Here is a 25,569-nt window from a genome sequence, read left to right as displayed (position 1 = left end):
ATAAAACACATTCCCTTTGTTATGTTACTACCTAAGCTTCACACAAAGGGCAAGCTCTCCTTCCCTCCATAGGTAACTTCTTACATTTTAAGAGTTCTTACAGCATCTGGACAGACAATAGATGCCCCCTTGGCAAATACCAGATCCCCCACATTCCTTTTCTAATTTGAATAAGGGGCTCTCAGTCCTTTAATCAATGAGAATACACTGGTTAGAGACATTTCCACAACAAGTCACACCCCAGTTCTATTTAATGTCACTTAGATGGAGCATGTGTCCAGCTTCAAATTCCTAGGTTTCCACATCTCCGAAGACCTCTCCTGGACCCTCAACACCTCAACCCTGGTCACAAAGGTGCAGGAGCGCCTTCCAAGATCCTTGTGAACTTCTACCGCTGCACAAATGGGAGCATTCTGACGAACTGTGTCACAGTGTGGTTTGGCGTATGCTCTGTGGTCGACCAGAAGGCCCTGAAACGGATGGTGAACACTGCCCAGCACATCACTGGTGCCCAGCTCCCAGACATCGTAGTAGACCTCCAGCACAAGCGATGTCTGCATAGGGTGCGCGGAATCATCAGAGACTCCTCACATCCATGCCACAAACTGTGTGCCCTCCTACCATCAGGCAGGCAGTACATGTCTCTTCGTTCCCACACCAGCAGGCTCAGGAACAGTTTATTTCCATCTACTGTAACCTTGCGGAACTCTGTGACCATTAACTAACCATTTGTGACCCATCACTAACCCGCCCACCTTGTTGCACTACTCCCTTGTACAACTGGACTCTGACACTGTCTTGCAAAGTCTGATAAGTTCGTTTTCAGTTGTTACATGTAAGTGTCTAACTTGGGAAGACACGTACATTGCTATGATCCCTGTATTTACAGTGGGGAGAACATGTATTTGATACACTGCCGATTTTGCAGGTTTTCCCACTTACAAAGCATGTAGAAGTCTGTCATTTGTATCATAGGTACTCTTCAACAGTGAGTGACGAAATCCCCCCAAAAAATCCAGAAAATCACATTGTATGATTTTTAAGTAATTAATTTGCATTTTATTGCATAACATAAGTATTTGATACATCAGAAAAATTCAGTTAATAAACTTAATATTTGGTACAGAAACCTTTGTTTGCAGTTACAGAGATCATATGTTTCCTGTAGTTCTTGACCAGGTTTGCACACACTGCAGCAGGGATTTTGGCCCACTTCTCCATACAGACCTCCAGATCCTTCAGGTTTCGGGGCTGTTGCTGGGCAATACAGACTTTCAGCTCCCTCCAAAGATTTTCTATTGGGTTCAGGTCTGGAGACTGGCTAGGCCACTCCAGGACCTTGAGTTGCTTCTTACGGAGCCACTCCTTAGTTGCCCTGGCTGTGTGTTTCGGTTTGTTGTCATGCTGGAAGACCCAGCCACGACCCATCTTCAGTGCTCTAACTGAGGGAAGGAGATTGTTGGCCAAGATCTCACGATACATGGCCCCATCCATCCTCCCCTCAATACGGTGCAGTCTTCCTGTCCCCTTTGCAGAAAAGCATCCCCAAAGAATGATGTTTCCAACTCCATGCTTCACGGTTGGGATAGTGTTCTTGGGGTTGTACTAAAAACTCTACTTCCTCCAAACACGTCGAGTGGAGTTTAGACCAAAAAGCTCTATTTTTGTCTCATCAGACCACATGACTTTCTCCCATTCCTCCTCTGGATCATCCAGATGGTCATTGGCAAAGTTCAGACAGGCCTGGACATGCGCTGGCTTGAGCAGGGGGACCTTGCATGCACTGCAGGATTTTAATCCATGACGGCGTAGTCTGTTACTAATGGTTTTCTTTGAGACTGTGGTCCCAGCTCACTTCAGGTCATTGACCAGGTTCTGCCTTGTAGTTCTGGGCTGATCCCTCACCTTCCTCATGATCATTGATGCCCCACGAGGTGAGATCTTGCATGGAGCCCCAGTCGAGGGAGATTGACCGTCATCTTGAACTTTTTCCATTTTCTAATAATTGGCCAACAGTTGTTGCCTTCTCACCAAGCTGCTTGCCTATTGTCCTGTAGCCCATCCCAGCCTTGTGCAGGTCTACAATTTTATCCCTGATGTCCTTACACAGCTCTCTGGTCTTGGCCATTGTGGAGAGGTTGAAGTCTGTTTGATTGAGTGTGTGGACAGGTGTTTTTTATACAGGTAACGAGTTGAACAAGTGTTTTAAATACTTGTTCTCCCCACTGTATATGATCACTATCCTTATTTTAATTTTATTTTTTTGCATGATCAGTTATATTTTCAAAATCAATTCCAAAATGTCACAATTTCTGCCGGGGTATGCAAACTTATGATCACAACTGTAGCTAGACATGCTTCAAACTCACCCAAGAGCAATGCCATTTTGACATGACCTGTATCCCTTCTAGCCATGACAAATGAAAAGAACTGAGTGTGACATCAGTTTGACGTAAGCTGTATCCCTTCTGTTTTGCGGTATTTTGAGGCCTCAAAATAGTATTATGTTCTGGCAAAATAGTATTTTGTTACCTCAAAAAAGTTTTTTGTTCCTTCAAAATAATTATTTTGTGGCCTCGAATTAGTATTTTGTGTCCCTGAAATTTGTATTGCAGTGTCTAAAAAATAGTATTTTGTTCCCCCAAAATAGTATTTTGTTCCCTCAAAATAGTATTTTATTCCCTTGTCTCCTCTGGGGGCTCCGTAACTTCTTCATGAAATTGGCAACGAAATCAGCAGGTTCATATAGATTCTCTTTTGTTTTTAAATCCGTAAGAAAGTTATTTTCGATTGAGATCAAAGCCAGGGTGAACAAGTCGGGCCATCGCCATCGTTACATACACTCACTACAAAAAGCTAGCCAGCTAGCTACGCTCAAGTCTGAGAAAACATGATAAGGCTCGCTATTGGCTCTGAATTAGTGACATATACTTTTTCCATTATACATTATACAATTGTCCCACCTATTACAGGACAATTTGTGATTGGTTGATTTTACTGTCATGTGAATGACATTCACTAGTGCCTTCTATTCAAAGCCTGAATGTGTACCCAATGGGCGTTGAGCCCAGCTAGATAAGAGACTACCAAAGATAATATTTTGGATATTAACCCTTCTTTTTCCAACACAAACTGAAGAAATTCGATAGGAAGATCATTCCAATTTAGACAAAAAAAATATTAAATCAATGAAAACAAAATTCCAATTAATATCAGGGAGAAAATATACAGATTTGTATCTTTCCTTAAGACCTCTCTGAGGGCATAGAGGGCCCTGACGGTCCCCCACTGGATAAAAGGTGAGAACGTGGTGGAAATTGGAAACTGACAACCAAAATATGATTTTGGATGTTACTATTATTTTATATTAAGTTGGCAGTTATGTGTTCCTATTTCTATTGTTTTTTATAATCATTTCTATAGTGTTGTCATTTAGTATGATATTTTCAATCATCAAGTAACTTTACACTGGATTGGCTGTTACTTAATGAGTTTGAAACAACTTACGGATTTCAGTTATATGTGACTGAACATCGATTGCATCCTCGCCTGGTACAATACTGTTTTTGGAACTGTAGAGAAAAAGGAAATGTTAGTTTACATTCATATAAAAACAATATACAGTAATTGTACAAAAAATGAACTTTTACTTCTGGTTGTGATCTATACTACCACAAAAAGCATGCACGGATGCATACTTCGAAAATCCACCAAAAATAGTCACAACAGTTTTATTTTAGGCTGACTATAGCATAGCTGCTGAAGGTTGTAGCCTATTTTTGTCTATCCTGAGCAAATCCTAATGCATAGCCTGCATGGCAATCCGTGTCTGTAACCACTACGCTATTTAACAAGTGGTACTCAGTGACACTCACTCCCTCACTCAGGAAGAGAAATTTGCACTTCTTGGCCAGCTCCACTTACGTGGTCCAGCAAAATCAATACAGCAGGACACCAACATGTTCAGAAAACAGACAAAGACAACAACAGGACTACAATGCCCAGGTGTCATGAGACGCAGTTACCAGTAACATTAAATAGGGATTGTTTCTATGAAAGAGATTTATTTTGAAATCAGGTAAGAGATTTATTTTGCAATCATCAAAGGAGAGGTCAGGGTCGAGGCTAATGCCAAGGTTTCTTACAGTTTTTGGGATATGACCATGCAGCCGTCGAGGTACACAGTGAGATCTGCCAACAAAGCTCTTTGTTTTTTTGGTCCTAAAACAAGCATTTCTGTTTTTCTTGAGTTTAAAAGCAAGATGTTTTCTGTCATCCAGTTCCTAATATCTGAAACACATGCATCCAAAGTAGCCAGTTTTGGGGCTTCTCCATGCTTCACCGAAATATATAACTTTGTGTCATCATCACAACAGTGAAAATTGACATTTTGATTCCGGATTACATCACCAAGTGAGGCAACATATATAGTGAGAACAATAATGGGCCCAAAACCGAGCCTTGGGGAACACCAAAACATATCTTTGATTTGTCAGAGGATATGCCATCCACACATACGAACTGATATCTTTCAGGTAAATAACATTTAAACCAGGCTAGAACATGTCCACGTAGCCCAATATGGGTTTCCAGACTCTCTAAGAGAAGGGAGTGATCAATAGTGTCAAAGGCAGCACTAAGATCAAAAAGCAACAGAACGGATACGGAACCTTTGTCTGAGGCCATTAGAAGGTAATTTGTTACCTTCACAAGTGCAGTCTCAGCACTATGATGGGGTCTGAAACCGGACTGGAGCATTTCATAAATGTTATTTGTCTTCAAGAAGGCATTCAGTTGTTGGGAAACACATTTTTCTAAGATTTCTGAGAGGAATGGGAGGTTCGATATTGGCCTATAATTGTTTAATATGTCTGGATGTAGATTAGATTTAGTATTTTTAGATTTTTGCAATTTTTTGTGAGTTTGGAACACATCCGGAGGAAAGGGAGCAATTTATTATTTTCAACATTGGCTGACCTAGCACCGGAAATAGCTCCTTAAGTAATTTTGTTGGAATCGGGTCTAGTTGACAATTTGTGGGTTTATAACTCATTACAACTCATCATGAGATGAGAGATAACTCATTACTAATTTAGTGAATATGTCAAGCGATACAGGATCAACAAATTAAAGTATTTAAACACCAACATTTTTGGGCCAGTGCCCTCAAGCGTGTCCACAGCACGTGCCTGCGCTAAAATGTATCATCAGGGTAACAAAGCAGATGCTACAAGTGGAGGAGGAGGTTTGCAGCAGACCTAAGGTGGAGGAAGTGAGGTATGAGGGTTCTGCAAAATAAGCATTATCCATTGGATCTTGCATGATGGCCAGTTTATGGGAAACCTTCCTCGAAAATCCAATAATTAATTACAGGTAACTATATAAAATATGCCTTACATGAGCCAACAATGACCATAATGCGATTGCCAGCATTAAAGAAATACAAATATAGGCACATCTGTTCTCATTCTGCTCACTGCCAACACTGTAAGACCAGAGGAATGCTTCTAAATGTCATAATTATGTTTTCTTATTAGACACGCTGTTTTGTCCTTGCCTAAAGGTCTCTCAGAGCTTAGCAAACTTACTGAAGCTGATCATCGGATAATCTTGTCTTTGAATTACTTGGTTGCACCAAAACTTCCTGCAGGGTACAGAGATTCCCACGTCTTCTGAATAAACATCTTTAAATTTGACCGATACAGCTTCTTTATGTAATCCTTGGCCTAGGTCCTACATGTTCATTACACACATCCAAGCTATGACTAAAAGCTATATTTGTCCCTCTGTGTGTACATTTACATCTAAGTCATTTAACAGACACTTATCTAGAGTGACTTACAGTAGTGAGTGCATTATTATCCTTTTTCTGTACTGCCTCCCTCCACTCCATGGGAATCTAATCCACAACCATTGTGAGCTACAGGATAACAGGACCAATCTATCCATTCAGTTTGTGGCTTAAGCATTATTGTAATACAGATTGTGTTGTGTATAATAGCCTGCAATTATACATAAAATTTTACATATTTAATGTGGTGTTTGAGTTGTATAAATAGGAAGGCACATACCTCTTAAGAAGTGTCTTTTCTGACTCTGAGAGTACTGCCTGGTAACCACCCATGCTGTGGTAGGTCAACGTCTGACAAGGCAAGGAAGGTGGCCGCCGACACCACCAGTATTCTTCAGTGTATGGGTCTTTGTACTCACAGCAACACTGCTTGCTGTCCCCCACCAACCTAGAACTTCTCTGGGCATTGCAGATTGCCGTTTCCTGCTTGTCACCCTCCGTAAAGTGGCCTAGGAAGTAGACCTTATCTGGGTCCTGCTCTCTCTGCCTACAAAGTACCTGCACAGCTTCACTGGAGTGTACCAGGCGGATGGACACCTTGGCAGGACCAGGCCAAAGCAGAGCAAGACGGACAGTGTAGGTGCCGTTGCAGTGGTCTGTTACAGCTCCATAAGTACTGGCCTTGAGCTCCATATTATACAACTTGGCCTGGAAAAAGTCCCCACCATAGGTTTTGTCCTGTGCTTGAGCATCTCTAGCTTTTATTGTCACATCCACAAACCCTCCAACTGTGTGATTTGAATCAGGGTTGACAATAGAGAATGAGCATTTGGTCACATCTGTAGCCTCTGTGGATGAGAAGGCTTTAGGTGGTAGTGGCCACATTAGATTTTTGACCAGAGACTCCCATTCCTCTGCACTTATCAAAGGATCACTGACTGCAGTAAAAGTTGTGTTGGTCATTCCATTACAACGACTTAAAAAGACAGTGTGGTTGAATATGAGGTAACTGGAGGGTGACATTTTCAAAGGACTCTGGTTGTACTGACATACCTTCAGAAAGAAAGAGACAATTTGTTGATATTGCCGAACAACCGACTGAGCCAAGCATTGTTAAAGTAATATATAATAATTTGTTGATTGTATCTTTAGAGCATATATAGATGACTATCAGGCCTCTCATAATCATTAATTAGTTTGTAAACAATATATAGCTTAAAAATGTTTGCACAAAATAATAAAATTATTCTGTGGATGACATTCCAGTCTTTGCATCTGAGGACTGTTTATGCAAAGGGGTTGAATTTCCCCATGCCCATAAATTGGAGGTTGCAGGAAGCCTAGTGATCAGAGCATCTGACCAGTAACCAAAAGAATGCTAGATGCAAAACTCTGTTGTTTTATTGTTGAGCAAGGACGTTAACCCTAATTGTTCCTCAGGTTTTTACTGCAAATGACAATTGGTTAATATTTCTGAGAAAATACAGAAGATCACCACTTTTCCAGTTTTTTCCAGCTTTAACCAGAATATCCAAGTAAAAAAATGTATAACAGTAAAACAGCAACACACTATTTGGATAAGTGAATACCCCCTGAGTTAATACTTGGTGGAACCACCTTCTGCTTGAATCACAACCATTAGTGTCTTTGAATACACCTCACATTTTGTACAGCTTCACTGTGCTTGCTCCGCCATGTGTTTTACTCTAGACTTGGTGTTCTTGGAGTGTAAAGATGTATTGTGTTTTCAACAGACATATCATTTTGGTTCAGGCCAAATTGCTAGATTTTTGTCTCATTTGACCACAGCACCTTTTGCCACTTAGGCTTGGAATCTACAATGTTTGCTATTGGAAAAGCTAAAACAAAACTTGATGTTACCTTTTTGAGGAGTGTTATTTTTTTTGCCAGACCACGTAAGCGGAGCCAGACAAGAAGAGCGAATGTCTTACTTAGTGAATGAGTAACTACCCCTTGTATAGCGCAGTGGTTAAAGATTCGTCCTTCCACGCAAGTGGAGTCTCTCTGCAGACATAACAAATTACGCTTTAAGATTTGTTCAGGATAGACAAAAACTATAACTTTCAATAGCTACGTTATAGTAAGCCGAAAATTAAACTGTTCAAGGTTATATTGTGACTATTTCTGGAGAATTTTTGAAGAATGCATCCGTGCATGCTTTTTGGGGTAGTATAGATCACAACCCCTCGCGCAGTAAAAGAAGAGGGGTTTCCACAATTCTCTCGTCTTTTCACTCAACGAAAAAGTCAGTTATCATCACCTATATTATTGTATCAATGTCATTCATGAATGAAAGAAAATCGAACATTGTTGTGCCATGAAATGAAATTGCTTTGGCAGTGTAAAGTTCATCTTCAGTTTCGCTAGCAATTGTTCAATTCTTATGACTATTCCATACCCCCAAACATAATCACCACAAAAAAACAGGATTGCTACTGTACAAAAAAGTATTATCAGTGGATATTATAAGTGGATTACTTAGCCTAAGGCCTTCCTATTGACATATAAAAAATCAGTTTAGAGGTCTAACTTAATCAAAAAGGGGCATTTAACCCTTTTTTTTTCAGATATCGCAAATACATTTGAAAAAAACATCCACTGCCTCAGGTTTAAAAGAGCAAAACCAAACACAACAAAACTTAGACAGTCACCAACAAAAGGTAAATACTCAAATAAACAACAAAAAATAAATAACTAAATAACTAGGGCTGGAAATGAAAGAAAACATGTTCCTATATTTCTAACCTCTTCCACTGAAAATTCCCTGAGAATATAATTTATTCTGACTGCGTCTGGATAACATTCCTTACGGAGCATATTTCTAACAACGCTGTTGTTACATTTACTGTCAACAAAAACAACCCAATCAATGCAAAGCTTACACAGCACAGGAGGAACCGCATGGGTAAAACCTATTTGTGTGCAGGGGTTTGTTCACGATTGCAAACGTGCATTCATGTGCCTGGGGTTTCGGCAACGTTTTGACATGTTGGTGGTGGTGAAGCAAAATATCAGACTACAGCAGATTAATGTATGCGCCAAAAGCTACAGATATCTTGATTTTTATTCACACTAATGTCAATACCATTTTCGAGAAATTGCAAATTGCATTTTTCAACAATGTTTGGACGCAATAAAAAACATGAATACAATTTCCATCCCCTGACTTATGCCTTTCCACAACTTTAACCCATAGATCTTTTGAAAGGACCTTTCTGTCCACTGTGGATTCTTTGCTTTGAATTGCACTACTACGCAACAACTGCTTTTATTCTGGACTAATCAAAGTCACTTTAATTGATCACAAATTGAAGCTAATTAGCATGATTTGTGATCTGGAAAGTGGTTGGTTATACCTCAGAAAGTTTGGAATTCTAAGGTGGAGGTGTTCACTTATCCAAATGGGGTATTTTACTGTTTAAATATTACTACATTTTCAGAGAAAATCACTTGGATATTATGAGTTAATGTGTGTGAATAAAGCTGGAAAAAGTCTCATTTAGTGTTTTCATTTCAGGCTGTTCGGTGACTTTCTAGACCCAAAGTATATTATTGTTTTTATTCCATCTTTAAAAGTGCATTTAAAATTAAGTTAGGTTGTGAGCTGCTCTAACCCTCGGCAGCTTCCACGGGATGACCCAACCTCCAACAGCCAAGATCCCAGCTCAGGCAAACGCACCATTCCTCCCACGTTCACAATCACCGGAATTCTGATCACCTGTTTTCCATCAGCCTGTCAGTATATTACCTAGGTACGTTCACACATCAGTGTGTGGTATTGATAGTACGTGTGTGACATACTGAGCCTGTTTGAACCCTATTATCGATCAGTCTTTGACCTTAGCCTGCCTTTTGGTTTTTGTGAATTTGTCTAGCCCTGTTTTGTACTTTTGCGTCTGCCTTTCGTGTACTGACCTGTTTGCTGGTTTTGGACTTTCTGCCTTCTGATCGCCCCTATTGTACTGTTGCCGGTTTTGCCTGGAATATCTGTGTACTGACCTCTGCCTGTTCTGACCAAGTCCCTTGGCTTTTGGCCGGCTTTGGCCGTGTTTACCCAACCGCTTCTGTACAATCTCTATATGCTACGTCTGGTCCAACATTAAAACATGAACTACCATAGCTATGCCAATGATACTGAAATATATATGGCTCTTGAACCGTATGATAACAGCTCAATAGACTCAGTGTCACTGTAGAAGAGCACACAAATACCTGGATGAACCAAAATTGCCTACAATTAAACCAAGATAAAACTGAGATTATTGTTTTTGGCAGCAAAAAATAAAATAACTAGTATTAGTAAAGAGCTGGATTCTTGGGCCCTAAAAACCAGGGACCAAGTGCGTAATCTTGGTGTTCTGATAGATTCAGACCTCACATGACTAACAGTCATATCAAAGCGGTCACCAAAACAGCATTCTATCATCTTAAAAATATAGCCAGAATCAAGGGCTTAGTGTCCCAAATTGATCAAGAGAAGCTCATCCATGCTTTTATCTCTAGTAAGGTTGACTACTGTAATGGCCTCTTAACTGGACTCTTCAAAAAGACTGTAGAACAGCTGCAGCTCATTCAGAATGGTGCTGCTAGAATGTTAACTAGGACCAAGAGAACAGAGCACATCACTCCAGTTCTTAAATCTTTGCACTGGCTTCCAATCAGTAACAGAATAGATTTTCAAGTGATGATTTTAGTTTATAAATCACTGAATGGTTTAGGCCCCAAATACATTTCTGATATGTTTGAAGAATATAAACAGAGCAGGGCTCTTAGATCCATGAACACAAGTCAGCTAGTAGAACCCAGAGTCCAAACTAAACAAGGTAAAGCTGCGTTTAGCAGTTGTGCTGCACACAACTGGAATAAACTTCCATTTGTATTCTATTTCTATTTTATTATTCTATGTTTTATTATTATGATGTCGTTTTGATGTTTTCATTTCAGTATTTGTTTTTATGCTATTTTATTTTTATATTCTTTCTGTTTTCTTTAAAAAGCACATTGAATTGCCTCTATGTATGAATTGTGCTATATAAATAAACTTGCTTGTTCATTAAAAACACATTTGCATGCTCTGCAAGTGGGACCATCCATCTGCCTCCTGAGTCGTATCCTTAGATAGGCATTACACAGAGTACACTGAAAGATGTTACAAAAAGCACATGGTTGGACTGAATTAGAGTACTTACAAAAAAAACAATAATACAGATCAGTAGAATCAAAGTCAATATCAGTTGCTGTCTTGTCATTCTCCTTTAATCTGTTGGTAAACGAAAAAAGTAAACGTAAGGACAGTATTAACAAACAATCACGATTAGTGCAAATGTGTAAATTAATAGAAATATTAGTACCTATATGTTGGCAATATAGTTAGCAATCTAGTCTGTACATTTTATGCAGAGATGGGGACAAGTCACACATGGTCAAGTACAAGCAAGTCTCAAGTCTTAACCATCAAGTCTCGAGTCAAGTCTCAAGTCACAGTTCAGATAAATGAAGCAAGTAAAGTCAAATCAATGGTTCACCCTAAGCAAGTCAAGTCGAGTCATAGTACTAAAGAGACGAACACACACACACACACTGTCCTCTGTTTCTGATGTGCGTTCGGTGCGAAGCTCAATTTCAAAATCAAATATTTTTCTCCTCCGCGGTACTATTTTTTGGGGGGACGAAGCGGAGGGATCTTGAATCAGCCTGAAGGGGTTGTATTCGCTATAACAACCGCCTCGCTATACCTTATCCCGCTTATTACATGGCTACCTACCAAATAAATCAATAATTTGACACAAAATATTGATTTCAAAAGGAATTTATTGATTTAAAAACGATTGTATTGCTTCCTCTAAAGAAAATAGTCCGTTCCGTCTCTGGTTAGAATCCTGCTGCGTCCATAGCAACGCGCTGTTTTTCATGGCAACGGTCTGTTATCAAGAAATCTGCACTGGAATTCAGCCAATCCATGTAATAAGGGCTAATAATAACAACCTTATAAACTAATTATTGTGACTGAAAAACTGCCTAATATGTAATTACGCTGTAATTATTCTTGTCTGTATGAGTAAAAAAAAATATTTTAGGTGCTAGTAATCACTTCGGCGCCTCCATGTTAGCCTTTCATGCAGTAAAGTTAACTGTTATGGTGTAAGCACAATGCTTTTTAGTTTCCACCAAGCGTGCCGCACAAGCCCTGAAAAGTGAAGCCAAAACGTCTCGATCGCCCCCTGGTGAGTGGTCCCAGTTATTTTTTTCGGTAAGTTAAATTTATAAGCTATTTAATTAGTAAATAAATGTAATGGGCTAGCTAACGTTAGCTAAAAGACAACAAGCCTCGTTAATAGCTAGCAGGTGATCGTTAGCTAGAAGTTACCAATTATTTTTGTATTAGGCCTATTCTAAATTAAGGTTAAACATGATGTAAGTTAGGCTATAACATATCGTCTAGGTTTAACAAGCAAAGGTTGTACTGTACTTGGACTTGCGATTGATTACGGTATGCGCATTCTGCGAGGGAGAGTGAGGGTGGGGCACAGGGGAGGGGCCGTTAATTTCGCGGCTTTACGGCTTTACTTCCTGCTCGCTACTGCGCATAACTACTGCGCAGAACTGGTCCCAAGATCGCTATCTGCGCAGACGCAAGTCCAAGATGTCAGCACCGTATCGGGACACTGGCGGCTTCATTTTTCACCAATGGAAAAGAGCGAAAGGGCGTCGTCCATTTTATATACAGTCTATGGTTTCCACACGCAGTCCACTAACACTTGAAAATGCGCACATTTAATACAGACATTATAGCCTACGTGTAATAATATACATCAGGGGTGTCAAACCGGTTCCATGGAGGGCCGAGTGTCTGCAGGTCTTTGGGTTTTCCTTTAAATTGGTTCCCAGGTCAGACCTGAACAACCAGGTGGGGGTAGAAATTAACCAATTAGTGAACTAATTAATCAATCAGGTACAAGGTGAGAGCGAAAACCTGCAGACACTCGGCCCTCCGTGGAAGCGGTTTGACACCTGTGATATACATGCCCGCTCATTTTAAGATGCCCATCAACATTAAAATTCAGGCTTTGCCACTGTTATAGTCAAATTCCCTTACATCTATTTACCAGACGTATTCAGTAATGATAATGGTCACATTTCTAACAAGCAAAAAAAAAAAACATAATATGCAACCAAGGCCAAATTATGACCAACAGAAAAGATTAATTCATTACATTAGTAACTTAATCGTTATAGATCTTAGTGAAACTGAATATAAAGATATTACTTTCTTACCTTTCCTTGTGGTTCTTAAAATGACGAATGAAATTTGAGGTTGTTGCATATTTTGCATCTGGCAAATCTTTTTTTATTCACACGGTCCAGTTCAAAGTCCTTGTATCCAAACGATACTATTTGTGGAGCTCGACTAACGTTACTGTCTGCCATGTTTGGCGCGGTTTGAATTGTGCAGCGTTAAACGCTGATTAGTGGTGCTGATGTCACAACATATAAAATAATTGTATTGCTGTTTATTTATTATAAGTTCAAGTCATTGTCGAGTCTTCCACTTCAAGTCAAGTCTCAAGTAACTTGTTCTCAAGTCAAAGTCAAGTCATTTCCATACTTAAATCAAGCAAGTCACAAGTCCTGAAAATTGTGACTGGAGTCAGACTCGAGTCAAGTCATGTGACTCGAGTCCCCCACCTCTGATTTTATGTTTAATGTCCATTTAGATATTGTTTGTGTCTGTTCTTTTTCACAGACTATATTGTTGTATAAATTCCAATGATTTTATTGTGATGAAGAAAATCTGAGTGCCAGTACAATATCCTGCTGCTAAAATAATGCTAATGAAGCCTCATTTGGCCATCACTAGCTAGCCCAGCTCTTGAGCAGGGTTAGCACCAACTTTTCAGGGCTAGACCCAGAAACACTTTGACAAAATAACCATTGTGAAACAGGGTCATGTACAAAACCATAGAACGCGAGCCGGGGGGGTGGGTGTGCTAAGCCCCGAATATACTTTCTGTCCCGGGTGGGGCGGGTGGGTGGGCTAAACCCTGAATGTATTGTGAATCTAGCGAGGCCTCTTTAACCCTGAATGTATTGTGAATCTAGCGAGGCCTCTTTAAATTAGATTTGCCATTTCAAACTTTGGTTAATTTACAGGAATTTGTCTTTTCGATTTTAATAGCTCACTATCCATGAGTTAGAGATCCAAGAACAAGTGTGTTATGTTCCTATACCTCTTTTCTGAAAGGTACACCTCAGATTTTTTCCAAATTCCTTATCTTGATTTATTTCAAAATGTCATGCATTGTTACAACTCTATTATCTAATTCACATGAGGTATCAGAATGTATCCTTCTATACAATCCTTTTTTTAAAGTTCACTAACCATATGAGCTAGAGATCTACAAACAAGTGTTGTGTGTTATTTTCCCTCTATAAAGGTACAGCTTTTAATTTTTATACCAAATTTATATACTTTTTATTTGTGTGTAAATTGTTTTCATTCTTTAGTGCAGAGGTATCAAACAGGTTCCACGGAGAGCCGATTGTCTGCAGGTTTTTACTCTCACCTTGTATTTGATTGATTAATTAGGTTACTAATTGGTTCATTTCTACCCTCACCTGGTTGTTTAGATGTGAACTGGGAACCAATTTATAGGGAAAACCAAAAACCTGCGGACACTCAGCCCTCTGTGGAACCAGTTTTATATCACTGATTTAGTGTATTCAGAATATGCTTGCACTGAAACCATACATTTATTTTATTTCATCAATTTATTTGCCTAGTTGGAGCCATTGATCACAGTGCCTTTTACTCTGTGTACCTACTTGCAATGATTATTTTGCTCCAGTGGTTATTGCAATATATTGATGGAATTAATAAATAATAAAACACAATTATGTTAACATTCCTCACCTACAAATTATTTTCCTGTTGCAGCTTTTGTTTAAATTTCATTGTCACATTTGACTTAGTAGTTATAAATGTGAAACTCCGCTCTTGCCATGGGTTCAAGCCCCAGTCATGCCACTGTCGATTGTGGCTGGGGTATTTGGTAGGGTGGTGCATATTGGGCTGGTGTCACCTTGGGAGAGGTATTCAGCACAGAGGATTTCCTTGTGCCACTGCGTTCCAGAAATGTCTCTGGTGGGGCGGGTGCCTCAGACCTGGCAATGCATATAAGGTAATGTGAGCAAGCATGTCCTCCAGAGTGTTGGCTCACATTGACTTCATGGTTAAGGGAAGGGGTGTAAAGAAGCTGATCAGACAGGTTTCAGAGGAAGCCTGTGGCGAGCTACAACTCTGTTCGCTCCGCAGGGACTGTTGTAGTGGTGGCACATGGTTGTACAGTGGGGTTGGGAGGAAAATATGGTAAAATATAAAAATGAAAAAGAAAATAATAATTATAACAATATCAGAACATCATTCTTATTAGCATATTGTGTACTATTTGTTTATTCTGATATTGTCCAGTTACCAACTGTACTGCCTTGCAGTAAAAGTGGGTGATAAGGGTGGGAATGTTCAGAAATGATACTTATTGTCTGATTTCTAGCCAAAGATTTATGCTGGAATCTGAGGACCCTTAATGTGGACACTAAAATGTTTTTCAGTTTACCTCTGCAGTGGGCAGACACAGACCCAATCCAGCACGTGGTGAATTATGTTTCAATAAGAACAAACAAAAGTATTAGTATTGCAAACAAAATAATTAATATTGAAAGCAAAACATCAACTAAAAAGTACTAAGATAAAAAATACATATAGTGGGGAGAACAAGTATTTGATACACTGACGATTTTGCAGGTTTTCCTACTTACAAAGCATGTTGAGGTCTGTAATTTTATCATAGGTACACTTCAACTGTGAGAGACGGAATCTGTAACAAAAATCCAGAAAATCTAATTGTATGATTTTTTTATATTTTTTCTTTATTGCATGTCATAAGTATTTGATCACCTACCAACCAGTAAGAATTCCGGCTCTCACAGACCTGTTAGTTTTTCTTTAAGAAGCCCTTTTTTTCTTTATAAAAGACACCTGTCCACACACTCAATAAAACTCAATAAAGCTACCACTAGCCAGAATGCATAACAAGCAAAAGTTGAAATCATTAACATGCTCTGTGCTGGGGACTTCCATTCAGTTAGATGTACCATGCAATTAGGGTACATTGATTACATACTGAAAAATATTTGGTGCTTAAGTTGCAATGTAAAATGTAAAATGCAAGTTAACTCAGTTTGGCCAAACAGCGGCGGCATAATAGCCGTAACACAATATCTGTTGCTCTTTTTCACTCAGTGAGATTACATTTGCTGCACATGATCAGGGTTGTGATTTTGCTTTGTGTGAATTATGTTTTAAGTTGGCCACATGAGGGCACTATAGGAAAGGAAAAAAAATAGATGACATATTGCTTGCAACAATGGATATAAGTAAAAAAAATGGTAGCTTCAGTGATAAAACCTGCTAAATGATGCTTGCAGCTTTAATTCTCCAATTGCTTTTCTGTTCAATCAATATTGACACTACAGCAAACTTTGGTGGATTCTATTGTTATGTCGCCTGCACATTAACATTCAAAAATGTTTTAAATTGGGAATGGGAGTATGCTGTCCCATTTGAAGGAAGGCAGGACACGAGGAGCAGAGGTATAGCAGGTTAAAATCCTTTTAATTGTAACAACAAAATAACAAAAGGAGAGGCAAAAATTAGAACTAATGCACAACACAACTGGCACAAACAATGATCCACAACCAGAGTTGGGTTATATGTAATGTACACAAAAACAGTAACTGTAATCCGTTACTTTACCAACAAAAATATTGTGATGGGATTACAAATATTTTGAAAAAATTTATTGTAGAGACCTTGGTAAGGCCACTACTCGACCCTCCAAATGGGATATACCTATTTGGAGCAGTTGGTTGAGTGCCCGCCTGGGGAGCCGAAGGTTCGAGACGCTACCCGCCAGACGCTACAGTATGATTACTTTTGGATTACTTCAATTGAAAAATAATAGGTGTGCGAAATAATTATGACACGTTGTATGTTTATTATTTAATGTAATAAAAACATTGTTATTTAAACCAAAACATTTGTTGCGCGCTTTGTGTGTGATCAGCAAAGGTGGACGCGCATAAACAGTTTAGTGAAAGAGGAAGCTAATTTCTCCGGTTTTGGTTGGTTGGATGGCTGGTAAAAACTTCGATAATATTAGCCGAGTCATATAACATTTTATTTAGTTATCTACTCAATGAATAATTCTCAGAACAATGATAGGCAATTGGCCTACCTGGTGTTATATCTTTTTCATGTTTCACGGTTTATTTGTCAAATGCACCGAACAACACAGCCAAGACGAGTTGCACCGAATAACTTTTACAGGAATTGTTTAATAGATTAGGCAACTATTTGTTAGATAGCTGTAACATGGCGCTCCCTTTAAGATAAAACATTATATGGAATTTACCACGACATTTGAGGATTTGAAACGGCCATATCAACTCCATCCATACTGGTAGGCCATGTGATTCTGCTGGCTTTGCATCTCTGAAAATTGTGTTCAATCAATCAAATGTATTTATAAAGCCCTTTTTACATTAGCAGTTGTCACAGTGCTTTTACAAAACACCCGCCCTTGTTCATTGGTTATCATTGGCTGCTGATGTCATTTACTTTAAGCTAAGGTTTATAATCAGTTTATTTCTTTAATTTGCATTTTGAAAATCCATCACAGGTGGCCATAATAATCGCAGGTTAGAAACCATTTTCCAAAAGGACTGTAGCCTACACAACCATCCATCCATCCATCCATCATCTTCCGCTTATCCGGGGCCGGGTCGCGGGGGCAGCAGTCTAAGCAGGGATGCCCAGACTTCCCTCTCCCCAGACACTTCCTCTAGCTCTTTCGGGGGGACACCGAGGCGTTCCCAGGCCAGCCGGGAGACATAGTCCCTCCAGCGTGTCCTAGGTCTTCCCCGGGGTCTCCTCCCGGTGGGACGGGACCGGAACACCTTCCCAGGAATGTTATGTTACTGATTACATATGTGGACAGGTAACTTGTAACTGTAATGGATTAAATTTAAAAAGTAACCTACCCATCCCTTTCCACAACAGGAAAAGCAAAAAGGCTAACTTAAATAGCATCCCCAATCAGAGTCAACGTGGATGCCTAGAGGCACCTCTGCAGTCCAACTCTGACCGTGGTCCCTAGGTGCATAGAGGTACATTATAGTTAAGTCCATAACTTATTGTAAAAATTGTGACAGTTCAAAATTAAAAATGTAGTTGTGTTATGTAAACATTGCATGCATATTGGAATAAAAAGTCAAAGTTGTACCATTGAAAGTAGAGGAAAAAGAACACACCACACTTGTTTGTAGATCTCTAGCTCATATGGATAGTGAGCTATTAAAAGTGGTTTTGAAAGATAGTCCTGTAAATTAACCAAAATTTAAAATGGCCAAACTAAGGGGCATACTCTTGACCAGAAAGGTCAGTGAACAAAATACAAGTGGTGTTAGAGGTACATGTAATCTGGATTGGAAGCTATTAAAAATAGTTCATATGAATTAGTTAATATAGTTATAATAATGCACGTAATTTTAAAATCAAGATAATGAATTTGGAAAAAAGAAGAGGGATACCTTTCAGAAGAGAGGTATAGGAACACAACACTTATACTTGGATCTGTAACTCATATGGATAGTGAGCTATTAAAAAAGAGTGGTTTCGAAAGATAAATTCCTGTAAATTAACCAACATTTTAAATGTCAAATTTGAGGGGCGTACTCTTGACAAGGAAGGTCAGTGAACAAAATGCAAGGGGTTATATAGGTCCATGTCATCTGTATTGGAAGCTATTAAAAATATGTAATGTGTATTAGGTAATAGGGTTGTAATAATGCATGTAATTGTAAAATGAACTACAGATAATGAATTTGGAAAAAACAGGAGGTGTACCATTTAGAAGAGAGGTAAAGAAACAACACATTTGTTTGTAGCTCTCTAACTCATATGGATAGTGAGCTATTAATAACGTATTGTATAGAAGGATCAATTCTGATATAATCACCGAAATGTAAAAGTGGCAAATTTGAAGGTCAGTTACCAATATACAAGTGGTTGTAGGTGTATATGTCACCTCTATATGAATCTATTTAAAAAAAAAAATATATATAAGGTTCAACAAACAAAATATATGTAGAAAATTATATTATTATGTTTAATAACACAACAAGTGTCTGTGCCTATGATTTTCCTTTAAATGTGAAGGTATTATTAGGTTGACACAAAATAAAATATATTTTTAAGTCAGATTGAATCAGCGGTATTGCACTTTCATGATGGTCTCTAAACTACTGAACAGATATTCGACAGCTTTTTGCAACATTTGGGGCTCTGCTAAACGAAAAGTTAGATTTTCGATAAAATCAAAGGGTGTACCTTTGCCCTCTACCCTAATCCAATTTTATATAGTTCACTATCGTCTTTGTACGATTTTTTTTGAAAGAGGTATTGACGATCAAACTCAGAATATCAAACATAAAACCAAATTTACCCCGGTCCGTCACTTTTGGTCCTTTCACTCTGCGAATTTCTATCGTTTCATAATGCCTGCTAAATAATTATTGTAGCTTACTTTGGACGTAATTCTCGCAAATATGTCCAAAGAATTAAGGTTGACTAACGTTTTTCTCTTTCTTTGCGTAGTTCTAACAAAGTTGTCCAAGCAAATACCGACAGGGTGGGCATCTTGATCAACCAATGTCATAAAGTCGTTAATTGAATCATGGTAGCCTAACATTGATCATGTGTCAGTGATGTAGGCTACTGTAACTTTATTCGTATGCCAGAGATTGTGTTGTGTTTGTCCGTTAGCCCAGGGCTTAGGAATTGTGATTCCTTAGCCTAAGGTTAAACATTAGCACAGGAATAGCAAATTATTGTGTGAACACAGGCTAAGTTAACCGGGGCCAGTCTTAGAAAAATGCAGTGTGAAAAGGCCGTATGAAAGTTAGCACACCCCAGAACTTTCCCTCCTTGGCTGTTTTTGATTTGGTTATTGCGTTCACCTGCGTTTCATTGCTTATTTAGTTCATTGATTTAAACTGTTTCCTCACTGGGTGACTTACTATTTAAGTTGCTTTAAGATACCTGATATGTGCTATGTCTTGAGTTTTGATGCCATTGGTGTATGCTATTTTGTTTGTCCCCTAGAAAAGAAAGGTTTTTGTTTCAGAAGGTACTCAGCCTAATTTCTGTTCTTGGGTCAACCTAGACACACTGTCACAGCACAGATCAGCTATCTTAAATAGTGGTACACTTGGTCCCCACACTTTTACATCTAAGTCTGATCTGACAGTCATTTTTCATATGAAGTTATTGTAAAAAATAAAATATCAGACAGAGTTTGGAAGCAGTGGAATAGTTTGACTTAACTTGTATGGAATTGAAGAATGTTCTTCAGACTCAATACGGATTTCAAAGGGGGGCGAGTTTTCTCTGTTTCGACAGAAAAATGATAGAATATTAGAATTTTCAACCCATTTTTTTTTAAATTCCTATTTAAGGATACTAATTAGATTCATAAACTGATAAGCGTTACACGGACCATTATGCCTAGCATAGTAGAAAGCTCAATGATCAGCCTCGCCCATTTGCAAAAATAACCACACTACCGTTCAAAAGTTTTCGATTTTAAAATGTCCTTTCAACAAGGGCGTAAATCTGATTTAACAGTAAGGGGGGGGAATAAACATAACATTTCTGAAGAGCAATTTTTGAAGGGGACACAAATAATACAGCCACAATTATACTTGTAGAGGACATGTGTACACAGAGGAAAGCCTTAATACTATCATTAGTGTGGGCTAGCATGGTACCATCATCCTTCTTTTCAGTGTTTCTCTTGATTCAATGAAAAAGCTGACTAAATTGACCATATGACGACTTACTGTACTTACTTTGCGTTTTGGTGTACTGAAAAAGGATCTTATGTCCGTTTTTCTCTTCTCCGTCATTTTATCTGGGCAGCAACACAAATCTTTAACGTCAGATGTCTAAGTATAGGCCTACATTAGGTTCACCACGCGGTCATATTATAATTATAAAATGATCTTGCTTCAACCACATAAATATTAGGTTTCGTCTGGGACAGAGGATATATATTTAACAGCAGCAAACCCACTGATCAGCCATACTTAACATCATATTGAGCAGAACACAACATGTAGATCTTCAATATTAACCCTAATATCAGTTCACAGATAACGTGGTAACGTTAGTTGCAGTGGCCAGGTGCATTTCTATCCAACAAGCTATTAAACAAGCTAGGTAACGTTACATAATATTACACTAAACATAGCGAACTTTTATGTCATGACTAATTTATTAATTACTCAGCATCATTTCTATTTGAGAAAAGAAAACCTTCATCCGAATAAAATAAAATAGCCTTGAACCGCCTACTTGCTACATCCACAACCAGCGTTACTGTAGCGAATCCTACTACCAGTGTGTTGTTCTCTCGCCCATGCTCTCGCTGGACGGGTAAGGCAGGCTTTGGACCAAACCACTGTGAGGCATGGGAGGGGGGACTCAAAATGTTTCTAAACTTAAAAAGCATAATTTGGGGTTTGTATCGTTTTAATACTTATGGACATATAAATATATTTAAGTATATATCATTATGTTATTTACAATACACAGCATTGTTTTTAAGGATATTTTTAGGGGGGAACAACCCTTAGATGGGTGGGGGGTCCTGACCCCCCCGACCCCCCTGGGATTTTCCGCCCTTCAAAAGAAAATTTGATTATTTTTTTTGTCCATTAAAATAACATCAAATTGTAGAACAGTGCGGACTAGGCTACTGTAACGGCTGCTTTTTTATGGAATAACTACATAGGCGTACAGTGGCCCATTGTCAGTAACCATCAGTCCGGTGTTCTATGGCACTTAGTATTTGCTAATCCAAATTTATCATAAGACGTCGCCTTAAAATGTATACTGCCATTTTAACACTCGGTTCGGAATCGAAAAAACAAGACCTGTTAAATTTTGTAGGCTAACACCCATTTCATTTCATATGAAGTTTAACTTGAGCTGTGTAGCATAAGTAGTTTGTGAGCTTTTAAGCATTGAATTACCGAATATCTGTCAAATATAGCACATCAAGCTATTTCCCAAGGTGTTTAGACTATATATTTTTCTGCTGCCTTCCGTCATCCGTAAGCATTGCAGCCTAGACAAAACTTATATTGTAATATTGGTAGTAACAATCTGGATGACACTTCGATCTACAGTTTGATTTCTTTACTGCGTATAGATGCTGAGTGCCATTTCACAGGAATTTTATTGTTCAGAATTAATCGGTGCATTTCATAAATAAAATGACTGAGTCTGACTCTACAGTTGGATGGGTAGTGACATAACATCATCCATATAATTGTGGCTATGTAAATAAATAATAACAATAAAAATATAATGAAGATGCCGCTATAATGACTATAATGAAAACATCATCAATCTTGCTGCAGTGAACAGTAAAACACCGTAGTTATATCAATGTGCTTCTAATTACGTTTTTTCGTACACGGAAAGAAGCCGGGAACACAAAAAAGTTCTGAATTACCCTGCAGCAGCCCATATGCAAACGGATAATACTAATACATTCTTAACTATTTAGGTGAACAAGGTACAAGGGTTAAACATTTAAAAATATAAAATTGAAGTTAATAATTATTACATCTGTTGATATTAGTCTACTACGTATTTGGTCATTTAAATCTTGGTGTTAGGTTAATGACTTAAACCTGTTACAATATCCCCTTCAACTGACTATCTACAACCATATTCATAGGAAATCGCTATTATTATACGTTTTTACTTTATTTTGTATTAATAGGCAACAAAAACTGATATAATATTATACTTACTGATGGGCCAAGAGATCCTCCACAAGAAGAACCACTAATTGTACACAAAGTACGGTGAATTGTGAACCATAAATGGTGATCTAATGGTTTTCGAGCCAACATGTCCACACCCCATATAGGCTAGAAATAAAGCTTAGGCCTAGCCTGTTACGAAGACGTAGTTATATTTTTTAAACATAGGTTGACTTTTGAATGTTTACGATTTAGATTTTGTTTCAGGTGTTATGTGCATAGATTAATGAGTAATTTCTGGAAACGTAGTATTTTGAAAAGTAAGTAAAAGTAAGTACTACACAATCCATTTCAGTTATTACTGAACTCATACCGTGAAATATACTGAACTATACCATTAAATAACAATAAAGCTATAAAACAATAGCTAAAAGAAGAATCAAAATCTATTTAATAATAGAATTGCACATGTCTTCAAAATCACATCTGCTGGAATCTTACAACCATAGCAAAATGCATTTTCAAAATTCCTATTAGCCAGTTCACATACATGAGATTTTATCATGTTTTTGGATCAGTAATAATGAAAGCCTTTACAACAATTGTTGTGACATGTTCAGTGGAGAGAACAAGTATTTGATAACCTGCAAAATCGGCAGTTTCCCACTTACAATGTAGAAGTCTGTAATTTATCATAGGTACTCTTCAATTGTGAGTGACAGAATCTAAAACAAAAATCCAGAAAATCACATTGTATGATTTTTAAGTAATTAATTTGCATTTTATTGCCTGACATACGTCTTTTATACATCAGAAAAGCAGAACTTCATATTTGTTACAGAAACCTTTGTTTGCAATTACAGAGATCATAAGTTCTTGACCAGGTTTGCACACACTGCAGCAGGGATTTTGGCCCACTCCTCCCCTACAGACCTTCAGGTTTCTGGGCTGTCGCTGGGCAATACAGACTTTCCGCTCCCTCCAAAGATTTTCTATTGGGTTCAGGTCTAGAGACTGGCTAGGCCACTCCAGGACCTTGAGATGCTTCTTACGGAGCCGCTCCTTAGTTTCACTGGCTGTGTGTTTCGGGTTGTTGTCATGCTGGAAGACCCAGCCAGGACCCATCTTCAATGCTCTTACTGAGGGAAGGAGATTGTTGGCCAAGATCTCGCGATACATGGCCCCATACATCCTCCCCTCAATATGGTGCAGTCGTCCTGTCCCCTTTGTAGAAAAGCATCCCCAAAGAATGATGTTTCCACCCCCATGCTTCACGGTTGGGATGGTGTTCTTGGGGTTGTACTCATCCTTCTTCTTCCTCCAAACACGGCAAGTGGAGTTTAGACCAAAAAGCTCTATTTTTGTCTCATCAGACCACATGACCTTCTCCCATTCCTCCTCTGGATCATCCAGATGGTCATTGGCAAACTTCAGACGGGCCTGGACACACGCTGGCTTGAGCAGGGGGACCTTGCGTGCACTGCAGGATTTTAATCCACGACGTCGTAGTGTGTTACTAATGGTTTTCTTTGAGACTGTGGTCCCAGCTCTCTTCAGGTCTTTGACCAGGTCCTGCCGTGTAGTTCTGGGCTGATCCCTCACCTTCCTCATGATCATTGATGCCCCATGAGGTGAGATCTTGCATGGAGCCCCGGACCAAGGGAGATTGACCGTCATCTTGAACTTCTTCCATTTTCTAATAATTGCGCCAACAGTTGTTGCCTTCTCACCAAGCAGCTTGCCTATTGTCCTGTAGCCCATCCCAGCCTGATGCAGGTCTACAATTTTATCCCTGATATCCTTACACAGCTCTCTGGTCTTGGCCATCGTGGAGAGGTTGGAGTCTGTTTGATTGAGTGTGTGGACAGGTGTCTTTTATACAGGAAACGAGTTCAAACAGGTGCTGTTAATACAGATAATTAGTGGAGAACAGGAGGGCTTCTTAAAGAAAAACTAACAGATCTGTGAGAGTCGGAATTCTTACTGGTTGGTAGGTGATCAAATACTTATGTCATACAATAAAATGCAAATTAAATATAAAAAAATCATACAATGTGATATTCTGGATTTTTGTTGTAGATTCCGTCTCTCACAGTTGAAGTGTACTTATGATAAAAAATTACAGACCTCTACATGCTTTGTAAGTAGGAAAACCTGCAAAATCGGCAGTGTATCAAATACTTGTTCTCCCCACTGTATTTGGTTTTCAAGTCTTTTATTTTTTGAGCTGGACCTCACATGCATCCGACTCTTTTTTCTTTAGATATCACTTCCACTTCTTTCTTTGTCTCTTGTGCACATATTTTCATTGCCGTTTCCATCATCATCTCATTCCTCTTTGTCCTCTGATGTCATCTTTCCTTTCTAAAACGGATTGAAAAACAATCAGTGACTCTAAATGTACAAATTTGATAGGCAATACATAGTCACTCACAATGTAACCTAAGGCAGTTTCATTCATGGATAATATAAATAATGGGTTAAATCCGCTAAAGGCACATTGTAAGACTTAAAGAAAATAGCTCATTACATTTCCTTATCAAATAGCCCTACTGTAACGCCCCCGAATTCCAGTCCTTGTTTTGTCATCTGTCTCGACCATACGTTTGTCGTTATATGCACCTGGGTGGGTATTCCATCAACGTTGCTAATGAAATCCGCGCTTATTTGAAAGAGCCCGGTTTGAATGAACGCCAACTTCCACTGAAGGCTCAAACCGTTCCATGAACACAATCTAACCGCGTCTTGTCAACGTTAACTCAAACCAGGCTTGAACAAGCTTGCATTGCGCACGCGCACGGAGTACATAAACAGCCCAGAACAAGCGATCATCGAAATGAAGATTGAGTCCTTCGTTCGGAGAA

General features: G+C 38.8%; 1 protein-coding gene across 1 annotated transcript; it reads right to left on the bottom strand.

Annotated features, from left to right (window-relative positions):
- Positions 1-260: 260 nt before the first annotated feature.
- LOC105007431 (NXPE family member 4-like) lies at positions 261-11,061 on the bottom strand. The gene is made up of 4 exons (XM_029119560.2): positions 11,002-11,061; positions 6,072-6,844; positions 5,626-5,644; positions 261-554 (listed from the first exon to the last, which is right to left on the bottom strand). Exons 1-4 carry the CDS (start codon positions 11,059-11,061, stop codon positions 261-263), a joined length of 1,146 nt encoding a protein of 381 aa, XP_028975393.2.
- Positions 11,062-25,569: the final 14,508 nt, after the last annotated feature.

This window comes from Esox lucius, chromosome 4 (assembly GCF_011004845.1).
Source record: "Esox lucius isolate fEsoLuc1 chromosome 4, fEsoLuc1.pri, whole genome shotgun sequence".
Classification (NCBI taxonomy): domain Eukaryota; kingdom Metazoa; phylum Chordata; class Actinopteri; order Esociformes; family Esocidae; genus Esox; species Esox lucius.
The sequence above is the reverse complement of the archived record's forward strand: the minus strand, read 5'-3'. Positions and strand labels throughout refer to the sequence as shown.